We start from the raw sequence: 18,189 nt of genomic DNA on the forward strand, positions 1-18,189 counted from the left end.
ATGTGCAATGGTTAAATTGGAAATTTCTATCCCGTGTGCTACATTGGTGTTTAAATGGGTTCTCAGAGGGGGCAGCTTTGCTCTCTGTCTCTCACCAGTATGATGGTCTCAATCGAGGGAGATGTGCAGAGCAGGTCATCCCTGCCATTACTTGCATCAGTAGGGAAGTTGCCCATGACTTTGATGGAAGCAGATCCATAGCCCATGTGCTCACTGGAACATTACAGGAGAGATGTCTCAGTAGCCTCTAATCAGGCTTGAGCTTAGCAAGCCCCAGCCCCAAAAACAGACGGTTCCCCTGACAAGGGCTGAAGCAGAGACTGTTTTCTCAAGCTAAATTGATCAAGTGACCTTTTGGCAGCCTAAGAAATTAAAACCTTTCCTTCTCAAGTTTTTTGGGGGGTTTTTTGAGTTTTGGTTTGGGGTTTTTGTTGGTTGGTCGGTTGGTTGGTTGGTTGGTTGAGGGGTTTTTTGTGGTTTTTTGTTTGTTTGGTTTTTTGTGGGTTGTTGGTTTGGGGGTTGTTTTTGTTTTTGTTTTTGTTTTTGTTTGGTTTTTGGTTTTTTGGGGGTTTTTTTTACTGGGTAAGAAAATTCAAGGTCCATCATGTCCATTCTGGTTTGATGGTTTTCATGGACTACCAAGCAACCAAGTAAACCTGGTCTGAGCACTGAATGTTCATTGTTTTTGTTACCTCTCCAGTTTGTTTGCTTCCTCCTTTGTAAACATGGAAGTATGAGGGAGCAGAACAATGAGGGAAGAGGTGGCTTCTCTTAGGTTTGCTGGTGACTGTTTTGTGATGGGTTCTTGCTGGTTTGCAGACCACTGCTTGGAAAACAGCCGTGTAAAAGATGTTCTCTCAGCTGGGTCTGAAGTACGGCTGAGATCAGAAAAGACACTTATGATCCAGCACAGAGGCTCAGACACCAAAGCATGGTTTCCAAGCCCACTGTTTGCTTACAGACCCAGCTGTAACCTCCCTGAAGCTGCTGCTGTACTTGGCTGAGCACAGAGCACAGCCCCCTTCCCCCTGCCCTGTCCCACTGAGGTCATCCTCATTTGGTAGAACAGTTAAACAAGTTTCACTTGCTCGAATACATGTTTCTTTTAGACCCACTGATGACAGTGATGACTTGTTTTTGTGGAATGGAAACTTTTCTTGTGATACATAACCCATCAGTGATGCCCATCCCCTACAGATGCACATGCATGTTTGCCAATGAACCTCCCATTGAGCCTGGTACACACACTTCTCCCTAAAAACTGTTCATGTGCATAATGTTTTCCAGATTATGGCCTGGCTTTATAACTAATTGAAAAACTAAATTAAATGTTTCTTCTCCAGAAGAGAAATTCTGCTGCAGAAGTGTGCATCATGCAGTTGAGACATTAAAGGTTTTAATATCCAAACTCCATTAAATGAATTGTTTTATCATTTGCAGAGGATTCATTACTTTCTAAGAGGCCTTTTGTCAAATAAGCATTTTGCAAACTAAGCTAATCAGCTCTGTTCCTGTTTATAATTCTCCCACTACAAATATTTATGTTATAATTTGTCCTTCTGCTTTCCTGCCTGTCTAAGCACAAGCACGTTAATTTTTTTTTTGACATGCCATTCCTTTCATACATAATCGAAAATCATAAACTCTCTGTAGTTTTTTGTAGGCCACTGCAGAGAGTTGAACAGGACCAGCAGGAGAGACAAAGGGCTGTGCTAACTGGTGTCAGGCATACCACCATATCCCTCCTCACTTGTGTGCTTTTTTACCCCCACACCTCACCCCAGTGCTGCCAGAAACTACATCCCTTGTATTGCTCTTGTGGTGCAGAGTGGCTGGATTTGGAGGGAGGATATCTGGCCTGTTGTGGACGATAAGACCACCCACCATGCTGGGGGTGTCCCTGATGCTCCTGTCTCCAAACTGGGCTGCTGACCCTGTGCCCAGGTCCTGCAGGACAGGCTGCCATCAGCACACAGGCTCAGCTACACACTGGCACGGCAGCCTGGGCATGAGCTCCATGAGGTGCCCCAGCTGGCATTTGGTGTCTGTGGCTGTCAGATGAGGTGGCTCAGACCTGGCTGGCACGTGGCCCTGCACACACGTGGCAGTCAGGAGCTGGAGGACAGGGCATCCCCTGGGCAGGCCTGTCCCCTCCTCACTGTGTCTCTTGCTGCTCTGGCATTAGCATCTCCCTACGTGCCTTGGTGTCACTGGGCACCCCCTGTGCTCCTTGACCCCCTCAGCTCTGCTCCTGGCAGACAGAGCTGGACTAAAGAGATCTCCTGAGGGCCAGGAGCATCAGAGTTCAGGCAGTGGCACTTGGGGTTCTCTGCTGGCAAGGGGTACATGGGCAGCCTGACAGAGCCTCTCTGTAACGTGCCAAAGGTTATAAAGCAGCACAAGACAATTAAACCTCACTCAGTGTGGAAAGCAATGCAGGTGGCGTTTGCTGGGGGGGGGCATGAGAAGCTTTTGGGATGAGAGCAGGAATGCTGCTTGTCCCACCTGACTAACCCATGTCTTAACTGTGCTTGTTGTTTCCAGGCGTTCACGATTCAGGGGCAGTATGCCATCCCTCATCCAGACGTGAGTCCAGCACATGTAAATTATTCCCTTTTTGTTCCTCTCCCTCTTATTTGTTCTGGGCAGCATTTGCTTTCTGCAGTTAGCAATGAAGACATGGCCTAAGGTCACCTTTCCTGACCAACATGGTCTGTAGCCAAGTGTTAGCCCAGCTGCATCTCTTACCTTGTGTAAAAATTGCTAGAAAGTACAATGGCCCAGGAACAAATGACAGCTATCTTGGTCTTTTTGCATGTGATATATTTGAGTTCTTTTAATATGTAATTCTACAGTAATTAGTTAATATTAACAATAGCCATTACATGTAATAACAGTAGAGATGTCATTTATAACCAGTTTGTTTTTATTTTTTTTTCTCTACGGTAGATTAGAATGAATTATTAAACCTTTTATTTTTCAATATAATTTTAATTAATCCAGTTTTAGAACACGTAAGATGGTTTTTCTGCTCTGAAATAATTCCATTTGATTGGTTAGTTCTAATTTCCCATCCTGCCCTGCAGTTGACCAAGCTTCACCAGTTGGCTATGCAGCATCCCCCCTTTACTCCCCTTGGGCAGACCACCCCTGGTTTCCCTGGTACGTACCCATGACCCCCTGGGGATGTCCTTCTTCTTAACAGCTTTGTTTCCCGTGGTCATTACATCATTTTAATAATAAATGTGGTCAATGACCAGCAATCCTTCTGTTTTTACACATTAATCTCTCTTCTTCCCTCCCATACCTCTGTTACAGTTCCTTTCATCATTACTAGAACTTGCTTTGTTTGTTACTTTTGTTAATCACAACTGCTTCATTTGTGCCCTTGGCTAAAAGCCCTGAGTTTCTTCTGTTCAGTCCTTGCAGGGTTATTGTGGACCATACAGTATGTACCAGTTGGTTCTGAGGGAAGTGCTTGGGCATTTTTCTATCCATGCTTTGGTGACATGGATCTCAGAGAGAAGCAAACATGGGAAAACAATTTGTGCTCATGGCGCAGAAACACCAATTAAAGAAACCATGGCATGATGAAGTTGAATTCTTGTAGAGCCAAATGTCTTGAGAGCATCTGTAATCATCACTGCTGGGATAAGTGCCTCACTTCCTACTAGATAACACAGATATAGCTACAAAATGCAATGGAAATTTAGTTAAGGACTTAAAAATTTGCTCCCTAGTTAATAAAGCTGAGGCTGAATTCTTGATTGAAGAGTGAGAAGTCACTTGAGCCTGCAAATGAACATTTTTACTGTGCTTCACAACATACATGCTTGGCATCTAAAAACTTCACAGAAGTGCATCTGTACTGGTACATGCTTTGTATGGCAAATAACATTTTATTGCATACATCACAAATTCTGTGAGCAACTTGACTATTTGATACTCAGTGTAAAATAAGCTTGTGCAATTCATAATTGAATATAAACAAATAAAATTAGTCACTTTTTAATAGAATATTTATTTTTTTGTATATTCTAGTTAGAAATTACTATTTTTGGCATATCTTTACAGATAATACAATAAACACCAAAAAAAGAGAGAAGAGAAAGATTCATGACATCAAAACATACTTTTGTTTCTTTGTGATGTATCTGATAAAATACCTACAAGTAATACTAAATGGCCTTTCCTAGCTTTGTGTTTTCCTTATTCTTGTCATTAACATCCTGCTCCTTAATCTTTTCCTGGTTATATCTGTGAGATGTACGTTTCTGTAATGTTACTGTGTGTTAGAACAGTAATTCCATTTTTCCTGAGCATTTTCCTTTTGTCCACCCAATTTACAAACAAATGTATGCAGCTTAGAGTACTTTGTCCATTGCCCTTCCAAAATTACCTTTCCCAACATTTCTTCAGGAACTAATCCCACATATAATTTCCAGATTTCTTAGGTTAATTTTTTTGTCTTTATTTTAATTTTTTTGTTATTTTTCATAAACATGTATTTTGTTCAGCTAAGTGTTCATTTGACATCCACTTTAATTTTCCATATTCTGGAATTCCTAGTAGACAGGTCCAATTTCAGCCATACATGAATTTCTCAATTGATGTGTTTAGAACAAGCTTCGGAGACATATTTTTAGAGGAAACCCTTCATTTTCTAGAAGCTTTTTATGATGACCCTATGGAATCTCATGTGACATTTGTTGCTTTGGTGGGTTAAAGGTTAATTAAAATAAGACTCATTTAAAATTAGTCCAGCCCTCTGAGTTTTGCATCCTTTGCTTTCTTTTCTGTTTCACTATCAGTTCTCTATTTTTCTTTGCTCCTTTCTTTTCTCTTTTTTTTATTTCTCTCCTTTCTGTATGTTACCTTCTTTAAAATTTCATTTGTTGTGTCTTGCCCTTCTTGCAAACAGCTGGCGTAACATTTTCCCTCTGTCCCCTGAATAGGACTGGATGCCACTACTCCAACCAGTTCCCATGAACTTACTATTCCCAATGATGTAAGTGGACCAATAGTCCGTATCTCTTTCTCTTCTCTTGCTCCTCTGCCACCAGAGGGGACACCTCTGACCTTTGGCTGATCTGTAAACACCGGCCCCAGAATAAAGGGTGCAGCACTCAGTCTGTGGGAGGGGTGTGAGGGGCTGGTGAAACGCTGGATGGCAGCGGCAGGAGTGGCTGTCCCCTCTCGTGCCCCTTGGTGACAGTGCCATGGGGCTTCACTGGCTTCATGAAAGCCTGGCTTCCCAAAACTCATCTCTCAGGTGGCACTGGCACGGGTGGTCTCAGCAGAGGGGCCAAAGGGGGTGGAAGGATGTGCAGCCCCGTGTGCTGTGTGTTGGGCTGGAGTCCTTCATGCCCATCTCCACTGAACCCCACACTTACCCAAGAATTTTTCCTGAGCCAAAAAGCTACTTTAGAAATGTAAAGGTGCAGTATAAGGGTTTATTTAAAAAAGCAAGGGCTAGGAACACTCCTGCTCCAGCAGCTCTGGGTTGTTTGTGATTGACAGGCCCAGCGTCCATGAGCAACATGGTGCTGAATCTCAAAACAGTTCAAAATCCCAGATGATAAGCTGGGCATCACATAAAAATGCCTTCCCCTTTAATTCGATTTCATTGCAGACAGAGTTGGGGTCTTTTTTCCATATTCATTACAAATGAGTCACTTGGAAAATGGAAATATTCCCCTCCGGTAAAAAAGCTTTGAAGCATGAGTGGGATCACAAATAGCAATTATACTATTTAAGAGATACTTACAATATTGTGCAAGCCCTATTAAACTCAGTGGCAATGATTTACAGTAAGAAAAATATACAGAACCACAAAGTGGAGGTGTGAATGCTGTGTGATTCATTAAGCTTTCTGTTTCCCTGCTGATTTATCAGTTCCTGTTTTGCAACCAAATTAATATTAAGTTGAGAATTTTTTAGGAGCACCTTCTTTATCCTTATAGCACAAGTTTCTTAATTTCACTTTCAGGCAAATGTTGTTCTTGCCATCAGAGTTATAAATCCAGGGTCACTCTTCTGACTTATCTTCTTTTGGGGTTCATGGCAGAGAAAGAGAGGGAGAAAGTTGGCCCTGGGTCCTGTAGTGCCATACAAAATTTTTAAAAACCATCAGTTTCTCATCCATGAGGTGTGAAATACCCCAGCTCAGTACTGTCCGTGAACAGCAAACACGAATCTGCACGATGATTCTCATAGAGGGTTTTTCTGGCTGTGCAGTCTGTGTCTTGCTGTTGCTGCTTAAGGAGCAAAGCTGAGGCTAAAATGGGGTTTGGCTTAGGAAGAGCCTGCAGGAGCTCTGCAGGTGGGGAGAGGGAGTTCTGGTGTTTGTATGGTGTCAGGGTGTGCGTTAGAGGGACAAAAGGTCGGTGCTGCCCACCTGAGCTCTGTGTGCTCCTGTCTGCGTGTGCTCCTGTCTGTGTGTGCATGCCCAGGGCTGAGAGCAGAGGCAAGAACAGGCTCTTGTCCTGTCAGTTAGCAGGAGCTGCTTGGGAATTTTGCAGGTGCCTTCCCTGGGGTCTCCCAGTGTGACCATGCATACTGGTGTCCCATGTCCCTATGACAGCTGCACTAGGGCTGCTCTCCAGGCAGCCCGGTGCCAAAAATGTATTTCTTTTTGTCAGCAGTGGTGTGACCAGCAGGACCAGGGCAGTGAATGTCCCCCTGTGCTTGGCTCTGGTGAAGCCACATCTCAAATGCTGTGTGCAATTTTGGGCCCCACAGTTCAGGAAAGACATTGAGGTGCTGGAGAGAGTCCAGAGAAGGGCAGTGAAGCTGGTGAAGGGTCTGAGCACAAGTCCCATGAGGAGCTGCTGATGGAGCTGGGGCTGTTTAGGCTGAAGAGAGGAGGCTCAGAAGGGACCTTATTGTTCTCTGTAACTACTTGACAGGAGACTGTAGGCGGGTGGAGGTTGTTCCCTTCTCCCGAATGAATGACAGGAAAAGAGGAAGTGGTCTTAGGATGTTGCACCAGAGAAGGTTTAGATTGGATATTAGGAGAAGGGTCTTCACTGGAAAGGTGGTCAGACATTGGAACAGGCTGCCCAGGAAAGTGGTGGAATCACCATCCCTGAAAGTGTTCAAAAGGACATCCAGAAGTGTTCAAATGGACATTGTGGATGTGGCACTTGAGGACTTGGTTTAGGGGTAAAATGATGGTGCTGGGTTAATCATTGGGCTCCATGATCTTAGAGGTTTTTTTTCAATCTTAATGATTTGAAGAGAAATGAGGATATGAGGGAGACAGAGAGAAATGAGGCAGTGAGGCAGCAGGGTGGGAAGGCACCAGCACCATCAATCAGATGCTGTGTCAGAGGGAGGCCAGGGCAGGAGAGGCAGCAGCAGCAGCTGTGCAGCAAAGCTTGCGTGGGCCATTTGACTTTGCCTTCCCAACAAGCATCTCCTAGTGCCAGTTTTGATGAGCAGGCTGTCAGTGTGGGCAGTGATTGTTTATGTGGCTGAAGGTGAAGGAAGCTGCAAGCCCTGGCACGGAGCTGCAGTGCAGCCCTGAAGCTGCCCATGGTTTGTCCCCTGCCTGCTCCAGCTCCAGGGATCCGCTGTGCTGCACGAGTTCCACAGCTTTCTTATAATTTCTGCTTATCTGTGTAAAAGTCCAGCACACCATGAGACCTGCATATACCCACGTGCTTTGCAGCTATCAGATAAATCAGTGTATAGCTACACGTGGTACATACTTTTATATACTTTTTAAGACAAAGATAATGATAAGCATACCTCAGTAAGAACATGATAGAGCAAAATCAGATATAAAGACAATGAGGAGATGAGAGTTTAGCTTAGTCTATAACAAATAGATATTAATACCCTTTTACAAATTGCATAGCTTCATATTAAAATAAATTTTCCTCACTCCCTCTGGCATTTAGGCAGTGACAGAAATTTATTTTTCTATTATTAATAGTTTCTGCAAAAACATCATGCTTCTTTCTTCATGCAATATGCTGACAATTGCAATTAACCTGTTGCTCAATAACAAAGAGGTACTGGAGAACAAAAAAAAAAAAAAATCCAGAAAGTTATTTTTCACATGCTAAAAGCTGAGGCTTCCTCTCCAAATAATGAATTCAGAAGATTTGCCTTTGTAGGTTTTTTCATAACTTCTGTGTAACTCCAAAAAGAGAACAAAGAGGACACTTCTCCCAGTCCGTCTCAGAAGTCACCTTGGTCTTTATCTAGTATCTCATTTTGATCATCAAAGCCTCTTACAGGGGCATTTGGTTGCCTTTCTTTCCATGCTGGGATCTTGTCTGTCCTTCCATTGGTGCCCAAGTTACACAATATAAGTGTGTATAAATCCCAGAATAAAGTGGCATAAACAGGTCCTTAAAAGAACCTTAAAGAAGAGATGGCACCCTTGGGTGTAGATAACAGATGTCTTAAGATTTCATAAATCAATACCCCAAAACATCCATTGAGAATAACTGAACAGACCAGTAATAATTTAAAAATCTGTCTCATAAAAATTAGACAGATTTTGCATATATGTGGGAGAGACAGTCAGGGACAAGCAACAGGAAAGCAACTTGCCCACAGAAAGCACTAAGAACATTTTAAGGCAGCTGTAAATCTGATCACTACTCCATAGGAACAGAAGTGTCAGTCCATCCAAGATGGATATGGCAGACTTGAAGAACTGCCTTTATTTCCCTATGGTGCCTCAAATACTTCCCTGCCATGGGACCCACATGTGCAAAAGGTTTTTGGAGCAGCCCAGGTTTTCTCAGTTTTCTATATGACTTATTGCAAAGTCTGTGCAATTATTATGGTCCAGATTTTGCATTGTGGTGACAAGGAAATTTCTTAACATCATTATTGTTTTGTTCTTAAGAGATACGGAGCATCTTTTTCCAGGCCCTGCTGCAAGGTTGTAAAGAACTATAATCTGCCTCAGGAGATATTTCCCCCTATAGTGTACTCTGCCCCAGACTTTCTAGTTAAAAAACACAAAACAGACCAACCCAGACCTGAAACCAAGAGTTTCAGCCTGTATCTTTCTGAAAAGAGATTGAAGAGTCTCGTTCTGATGAGCACCTGCTTGCTCAGCTAATGCAGAGGCTTCGCCAAAGCACATGGACTGCTGTGTTGGCAGCAGGGAACCAGGGGGAGCCATGAGTACCTGTGGTCAACCCCTCTGCTCCTGACAGCAGATACCAAGTTGCAGAGGCTAATTCTTGGTCCTTTTGTACAAGCACTACATTATAAGAAAGGAAACCAATTCTTTTTCACCAGTGTTTAAAATCTCCATGCCATCTCCTGTGGCAGTCATTAGACTCTGTCAGTGCTTTAGCATTACAGGAAAATTTTTTATATATATATATATATATATATATATATATGTATGTATATGTATATATGTAAAGCATTTATATAGCATTTATATTTAGCATTATGGGGAAAATGAAATAATGGAAGAGAGGAAGCTGAACCAGAGATGATGCCATAGCATATTGGGAGAAATTATTGGCATCAGTAATTTGGAGGTGGGAGGAATTATGGGAGACCTTCAAATCCCACCCTTTAAGGGTCCAGACTCCTGAATCAGCTCTGTTTCCATTTGTGCCGGCAGAACTTTATCAAAGAACAGAGCAAAGCTAGAAAAAGGCAAAAAGCAGAACACGTGTTTCAGGGTTGGTTTGTTTGGAGTTTTTTTGGCACAAGGAGAAATGAGGTATGTTGAGGTTGGGGAAGACAGACAGAGGTGGTGTAGAGAAAGTGGAAAAGGAACCATTTTTACCTGGTGCTCACAGATCAAGGAGGGTACACCAGCTGATATTTTGGGTGTACGAACAAATGGTGATACTTGACGCACCAGCAAGCTCTGCAAGTCACTGCCATGGCCCTTGGACAGCAAAAGGAGAAACAGGTTCAAAAAGAAATTGTCAGACAGATGGACTATGGAGCATAAAGGCAGAGATAGCAGCTACTGCTCAGGTGATCTGTAAGCCTTAGAAGGAAATTTGAAATACCAGTGGAAACTTTATTTTATACCTCACACTGGTTTTACCTTTTTTTTTTCTCTTGTAAGGGTGGGCTACTGCCACAGTCAGAGACAGACTACTGGGCTTGATGCACATCTGATGTGAGCTCTTCCAGCCAAGTGTTGAGAGAGTCAAAATATATATGCATATACGTGTACATGCTATGTACATATGTGTATATTATAGATACTTGTAATACAAGTATTCATGGAGTGGGTAAATCACAGAGTGGGTCAGGTTGCAGGGACCACAGGGCCATGTGGTCCAACCTCCCTGCTCCAACAGGGTCATCTTAGAGCACGTGGCACAGGATTGTGTCCAGATGATTCATTAATATCTTCAGTGAGGGAGACTCCACAACCACTCCGGACAGCCTGTCCCAGTGCTCAGTCACCCTCAGCAGTAAAAAAGTTCTTCCTCACATCCAGGTGGAACTTTCTGTGCATCAGTTTTTGCCCATTGATTGCCTCTTGTCCTCTTGCTTGGCACCACCAAGAAAAGCCTGGATCCACCCTCTTGGCACCCTCCCTTCAGATTCTGACATTCATGAGGTCCCCTCTCAGTTGTCTCTTCTCCAGGCTGAATAGGCCAAGTTCCCTCAGCCTTTCCTCATAAGAGAGGTGCTCCAGTCCTTTACTCATCTTTGTGACCCTGCACTGGACCTGCTCCAGGAGCTCCGTGTCTCTCTGGTACTGAGGAGCCCAGAACTGGACATAGCACTGCAGACATGGCTCACTAGGGCTGAGTAGAGGGGCAGGATGACTTCCCTTGATCTGGGCAGTGTTACTTATTCCTAATGCTCCCCAGGATGTCACTGTCCTTCTTGGCCCCAAAGGGTACACTGCTGGGTCATGGGCAGTTTGTTGTCCACCAAGAACCCCCAGATCCTTCACCACAGAGCTGCTTTCCAGCAGGTCAGCCCCCACATTTATTGAATTTCAGACAGTTCCTCTCTGCCCATCTCTCCACCCTGTCGAGGTCCCTCTGAAGGGCTGCACAGCCCTCTGGGGTATCAGTCATTCCTCCCAGCTTTGTGTCCTCAGGGAACTTGCTGAGCAGGCCTCTGCCCCTTCATCTGAGTCATTGATGAACAGGTTAAACAGCACTGGGTCCAGTATCGAAACTTGGGGGACACCACAAGTGACAGGCCTTCAACAGGACCCTGTGCCACTGATGATTATATTTATTAGTAAGTGCAGTATTAGACTACAGTGTATAACAGGCTTGGTATAGTCTGTGCTAGGTTTGGCTCCTCTCCCAATTGGGTCAGAGGTGTTTGGATGCAGTTTGACATGATTCCAATCTCAGAGCAAGGCATCTCAGATCTCTTTATGTAGAACCAAATGCCCATAGCCAAATATCCCTTGAATTTTTTAAAGAACACATCAGCTCTTGAATACTCACATACTGCTCAAATTTCAGTGTAAGTAACATGTAATGAGAAAGGCACCTCATGGATAGCCCAAGCCCCCAGCACTAGTATCCTTCCTACATGGAGTTGTGTGTTCTGCATGAGCCACAGGCCATGTCACAGCTTGCAGAGGGTGTCCAAGCATCTTGTTGTCACAGCAATGAAGGGTGACTTTGGAGAGCTTCAGGCAAAAAAGCTACCAAACCTTTCTTTAAGACACCACCATCACCAGTGTCCTTGACCAGCGTGGACTGAATCCTCACTACCTAACTCAAACTCAGCTAGGAGACAGCACAGTCTTTGCACTGACCCACCTGGGTGACAAGCTGGGCATCACTGGAGGACCCCCAGCACATGCAAGTGGCAGCTTGCTGAGTGACCCCAGCAGGTTCCTTCTCTGCCCGTGCTCTGGTGCTCTCCTCTCCTGCACCAGCTTCACTCCTTGCAGACCATGGAGGCCAGTGAGACTGAGGCATCAGAAGCATAGGCTTATGGATCCCTGTGCTGCCCACAGGTAGCTAGTGCAGGCACATTGGTGTCACACAGACAGGCCAGAGGCTTCCTGGTGATGCACACACCAGTCCTCTGCACTGGCATGTAGTCAAACACTCTGAGAGATTCCTTGGGATGAGGACAGGGAGCTCAGCAAGGCACTCCTGTTGTAACAGGATGGGAAATCCTGTGTGCATTTCCTGCCACCCCATTTTTCCCCCCTTGTGGTTGCTCCTCTTGTGCTCGTCAAAACTTGGTCTTTGTTTCAGCTACCTGGGTATCCACTTTGGCTTTCTGTTTGTCCCTGAGTGTGAAGCAAGGATTGCGTTTGGAGGTTTTTCTTCTGTTGATAAAATATGGGGACAACGTGAATCTGTTTCTGGCCAGTTACTCCAAGTACTACAGTCCCACAAAGGGTAACACGTCAGGGCCTGAAGCAGCGGGAAGAGTGGGAGGGGAAGGGCAGTCTCTGCATCTTGGCACATCCTTCTGCAAAACTGGCAACATTATCCCAGCATTAACAGACCTGTAGAGCAAAGTTTCTGTTTTCTACTCATTCTGGCCATGACTGAGCTTCTCAGCACCGAGAACAAAACCCCACTCCTCACCCATACAGAAATCAAAACATCTCAGCCTCAGCTGCTGGCTCCATGCCCTCTTGTTCCTGGGGGCTCCCCACGCTGGAGGAGAAACACCCTGGGACACACATGCACACACACACACACAGCTCAGGCTCAGCTCTATTCACAAAATAAGAGTTTTGGTAAGTTTCTGTAAAGGAAGGCAGACAACTTTGAGTATCTTCCTATGCCTGCTTGTGCCTGCAGTCAGAGAGCTGTAAATCCCACTGACTTTAATGCACAGTACCTGGCCAAGCAAGCACCACGTGTACCCAGGGAGGCGTAGGGCTGTCAGCGCTCTGGAAAGGTGCAGAGCCACACACAGCAGCTGTGGATAGTCAGCCTGGCTTCCAGCTGCTGCTCTTGGCTTACTGCTGCCACTGGCAAGTGGTTTGGTTTTCTCAACATCACAGCACGCTGTCATTTTCTGCCACTGAGACAGTGAAATAGTCTTGAAACACCAGAAATAAGATACTGACTTAACCATGTAGCAGCAAAACTGGATCTAGAGGCATATGACCATAGAGACAATAGACTGCACTAGAGATTCCTTCCATACAGCAGAGCAAAAATCTTTTTGTTTTGCTACTGAGCTGCTCATAACCATCTTTTTAGCAATACTACAGATTGCAGTTAAGTGGTTTTTGCTTGTGTCTGTGGCACTAATCTCAGTCTTTGTCCCGCTCCAGTTAATAGGCTGCATTATTGGCAGACAAGGCAGTAAGATAAATGAAATCAGGCAGATGTCAGGAGCGCAGATCAAGATTGCTAATGCCACAGAAGGCTCCGCAGAACGACAAGTTACAATCACAGGATCCCCTGCAAACATCAGCTTAGCACAGTACCTCATTAATGCAAGGTAAGTTGGCTTTGTAAGTGATCATGCTTCTGCGAGATTGCTCTGTCTGCTCTCCAGCAAATGTCTGTCCTGAGTAGATCCAGAAAGTTGCTTTGCAGTGTCCATTTTGCATAGTATTACTCAATTCCTAATGGTTTGTAAAGCCTGTATCATTAGAACCTGGGTTTGCTGTTGGCTTATATGAAAAGGAGCTTAATCCGGTGCAATTCCAGCTACGTGTTGAATGACAAAAGCTGCAAAATCTGAATACTCATATTAGCATCCACTTAAAATATTGGTGGATAAATTAAATAAAATTAAAAGCATAAATTGTTTAGAGGAAAAACACTTCTCACAGACCCATTTTACTACCCTGAATGGCAAATATAGTGAAACACATTGCAAAACAGATTTAATTTACCAAGTGGAAATTGCCATTCAGAGTTGATAAACTGACATCAGGTTGCTGAAGACGCACAGGATTTACTTCTTCAGAGACAGCACCACAAATGTGTAAGAAGCATTCCCTAAAGAGACAGGGTGAGACTATCTGCTTCTCCACTTCCTGGTCCCAGACTTAATGAAAGCACTGGCTGTTCACCTAAGCCATGGTGATGGCTTAGGTCTCTTAACTGATTTTACATGATTATTTAGAAATATATTAAAATGGATCCCACTTTCATTTGCAATTATGTGGAGAAGAAAGTGCAGTGGATATAGTGCTGTCTCATAGATCTACTTGTAAATGCTGGACTGAAGCAATATATTGGGGGGGAGGGGGGATAGCTATGTATTTTATGGGATTACTTTTATTTTCTTTTTTTCCCCCCACAAAATTACTGTGATATGAATCAGGGGGGGGAGGGGGGATAGCTGTGTATTTTATGGGATTACTTTTCTTTTATTTTCTTTTTTTCCCCCCACAAAATTACTGTGATATGAATCAAGCTTTGTGTTTAACTGTGTTTGCTGTTAAGGTAGTACAAAGTATGTGATTTATGTGGGAGCTGCAGTCACAGCAGGTCTGTGGCTTCCTGTGGTCCAGCCTCCTCTCCATCCCAGTTTTGTAGAGCACCGCTGCAATGGTTGCCGTGGAGGAATGGGATGTTTGTGCAGCTCTGTGTTCTAGCAGACAAAAGCCCTGCTTTTCATAATTTAGTCTGAAAGCAGCTTCCTGGGGAAAGATACATGTAGGGGTGGCACTGTGAAAACTAGGATAAACCATTTCCAGAATCTTAAAACAACCTACAGCTCTTTTGATTTATATTCTTTGTAGCAAATATAAGTCACTTCCGTAAGCCCTGTAATCAAATAAAAATGTGTTCCCTCCTTTAACCCTTAAGGATATGTTCTTCTCTTGGTGTTCAGGGATTCCCCACACATCGAGACGAGAATAGACCCCTTCATTTTTAGTTGCACAAACACCACATGGCATGCATCTGGATCTCGGAAGATAACAATTTAGGATCTTGAAGACAGCTAAAGCATGCAAATATAATAATGCACTTATTAATGGAGTTGCAGTGAGCTGCTCACCAGAGACAGAAACTCTAGTGAACAAAACTGTTTGACTCACTTTAGAAAAATCTGTGAACTTTCACACTTCTGTTGATTACTGTTTAATGGTTCTTGTGGTGGAATGGGATCTATATGAGGTCTTTTAACATACTTTTGCAAAGAAGAAAACTCCTCAGCAGTCATATACCACGGATCTCTATCTATATTGTGTGAAACCAAAAACAAAGTATTTTGTTCCTGTTAAATTTCTAGATAGAAGTCATTTGTTACCATCATCTACAATAAACCATCATATATTATTATGTACCATGTGTTGGAACTGTATTTAGATGAAGTGACTTCATTTGTAGATGAAGACTTTTAAAGTAACATGTACTAAATTAAGCTGAAAGGTAACATAGGCAATTAAGGTGGCTTTTTGGTTTTAAAAAGCGACACTGTTCCAGACCTCTCCTTTCACATGAGACACTGCTGTTCAGCCAGGTGCCACCACAGCAGCAGCGTGAGTCCCGCTGGGGCAGGACTGAGAAGCTGTGAGACAGGCGAGAGGTTTGCTCTAGTGAGGTTTAGGCGCTGGGGCAGGACAGAGGTGCAGAGCCAGGCTGCTGCTGCTGCTGCCTCTGTGTGCTGGGATCCACCTCCTAAACCTGCCACAAGTGATGCTGTCTCTTTTAAAGACGGTGGCATAAAACAGCTTTGGGGAAGAGACAAGTACCTAGACTGCCCAAACTGTGGTCTGGTATGTGAAAATAATAATCACAAAAAATAACAGCCCTATAAGCGTTCAGCGTAAGGTAGACCTTTTTCTCCTCTACAAGATCTATTGTTCATGGTAATCGGTTTCCAGGGCCAGTGTTTCTGCATAAACTCATGTCTTTCAGCAACATAGGGTGTAAAAAAAGCAAAATTATCTATCCACAATATTCCTGAAGCATATTGTGTGTATCTTTAAGCTGTCCTCCAACCAAAGTTGCTGTCTATAGAATAATTTATCAGCTTGCTTTAAGACTTTTATTGCAATCTGGCGTTGGATATGTACATAGTATATTCTAAATTATAGATATATAAATATATTGATATCATATCAAGACAGAGATTTAAATCTTACAAAGTATTGGTTTGATTCTGTATTGCTTACCCGAGCACTGGCCTCTGTATGAATAGAGTGTGTCTTAGCTTGTTTGCAGTTGGAATGTCCTTTTTCCTGTAAAGCCTTCTGTCTCTTTAACTGGTCTCCACTGTAGTAACAAGATTTTCATTACCCAATTCCATCTTCTTGCTTTTATTAAGATTGAACTGCAGTTTAATTTTTCTATGTAATATCTGACTTTGGATTATAAATTAATTTAGCCAGCAGCACTTGCTCCTTGTTGAAGGGCAGTTTCCCGAAGGTATTTTTTTACAAGAGCTTCATTCCCAGACCCAACAGGACTGCCAAAGCCACACCTGCTCTCTTCTCTTCACCAGTTTCAGGTCATGCAGCATGTGGCTTTCAGTGTGTATATTCAGAACGTGCAGGCCTGCAGAGGGACAGTGTAAAATTGTCACTGTGAAATTTTGTATGAAGGCTGCCTCACCCCCTTTTACATGCAATGTTGTTGCATCAACAGTTCGTTTGGGAAACTGCCACTGCCATGGGACAGCTGATAGCTAACCTGAGGAACTCCCACCTTATGTATTGCCGCTAGTAATAAAGGGGAAAGAGGGAAAATTACTGCTACAGTCGTACCTATGAGAGTAAACCAGAGACAGAGAGTTGGAGTGGCTGCTACCAACACCAGCATTTTGGCCTGTGGGATCTGTTCTCCCCCTCTGTGCAGGGAAAAGCTTAGGCTCAAACACCCCCCCTCCATATCAGTAAGGATTTTTTTTTTGTTTTTTTTTTTTAATGTACAGTAGACAGATTTGGAGTCACTGAAACACAGTGCTGCAGTACCTTTCTGTGGACCTCTATCCCAGAATAATACTGAGTAATACTAAAAAATCCTGTATAAACTGAGTTTTTCAAAACATCCTAAGGTATCACATGTAGTTCCTACAGCCCCAAGTTGAGGATGTACAGTGGAGCTGGAGTCTCTGATTCAGTGGTCTTGACATAAACTCCTCTGTGTGAGTAGATGGCGAGCAGCACAAGGGTGCACTTCTCTCTGCTTAGAAAAGCTGAGTTTCTCATCCATGGGGACAGATAAAGACTTCAGGGTAGGAAAATCAAAACTTCACCTCCCTCAAAGGAGTCTGAATTTCATGCACTCACCCTCCTTTCCTCCCAGCTCCTCACAGAAGATGTGCTCCTTCCAGCTTCCCAGCAAAAGCTGCTGAGGTGTTTATGCTCCAAGAGCCCTCTTTTCTTTGTGGAGAAGAGAGGAGCTCAGTGCTCAAATATTTCCCTCTCTCCTGCACACTCCTCTCCCCAGCTCAGAACCACTTCAGGTGTCCTTCAAACTCACCATCAGCAGTAGTGCTTTGGGAAGCTCTAGTCCAGTGTCCCCATTGCCTACGTATCCTGGTAGATCCTTGCATGAGGCAGGCAATGTGCTGGTCATTGCCTTTCTCTGGCAATGAATGGCCATGGGGCTGTTACTCCTCAAAACTGTGGCTAAGGTGAGGACAAGAGAGGCTTTTCCAAGCCCTGTGTGGGGTGACCACATTTCCTTCCCAGCCTGCAGCCTGGCTACAGCTGCTCTCCAAACCTGCTTTCCCAGTCCCCAACAGGGACTAGCACCCTGGTCCCTGTGCTGGGAAGCCTTCCTGAGCCTGATGGGGTGTGGGAAGAAAGCACCAAGTCCTCTGCATGGCCAGCCAGGAGCTTGCTGACGCTTCACTCTGGAAGCAAGGAGCTGCTACAGCTCCTCAGCTCACCTCAGGAGAAAGCCCAGGAGCCTGACAAGTTAGCAATTGCCAAAAAGACAACCCCAGACTGACTAGGAATACACATGCAACTGTAGCTAGCAAAGGTTTTCTAGCCCACAGCCCTATTTCTATGCTAGGCTGCCATAGCTCCCAGCTGGTCACCTGCAAAAAGCGTCCTGAAATTAGTATTTGTGTTATTTGCCAACCCAAAAGCCAGTGCACAAGCTGCAACAAGCAAATGGGCAAAGGGAGGGTTTATCTAGGCAAACATTTTGGCATACGAATAAAACAGCGTATCCTTGGAATTATTGTATTTTAATGTCTGAAGATGTACAGAAAAGCAGAAGTGTATGGGCCAAACTCATCCTGCCTGCTGATGGGTGGAGTTAGATTAAAGTGAAGGTGGTTTGATTCCTACACCCTCCCAAGAGCCCATCACTGCCC

General features: G+C 44.1%; 1 protein-coding gene across 3 annotated transcripts in view; it reads left to right on the forward strand.

Moving 5' to 3' along the window:
- Positions 1 to 18,189, forward strand: part of LOC121337775 (poly(rC)-binding protein 3-like) — a 139,055-nt gene that overhangs the window by 106,788 nt on the left and 14,078 nt on the right. For 2 of the 3 annotated variants that reach the window (XM_041408095.1, XM_041408093.1), the window contains exons 9-12: positions 2,545 to 2,601; positions 3,087 to 3,162; positions 4,956 to 5,008; positions 13,229 to 13,398. In XM_041408095.1, coding sequence (XP_041264029.1) covers positions 2,545 to 2,601; positions 3,087 to 3,162; positions 4,956 to 5,008; positions 13,229 to 13,398 — 356 coding nt within the window. The remainder of the gene's footprint in view (positions 1 to 2,544; positions 2,602 to 3,086; positions 3,163 to 4,955; positions 5,009 to 13,228; positions 13,399 to 18,189) is intronic. The other variant, XM_041408094.1, reaches the window with a different exon arrangement.

Source organism: Onychostruthus taczanowskii, unplaced genomic scaffold (genome assembly GCF_017590055.1).
Source record: "Onychostruthus taczanowskii isolate IOZ18803 unplaced genomic scaffold, ASM1759005v1 scaffold29, whole genome shotgun sequence".
In the NCBI taxonomy this organism is placed as follows: Eukaryota; Metazoa; Chordata; class Aves; order Passeriformes; family Passeridae; genus Onychostruthus; species Onychostruthus taczanowskii.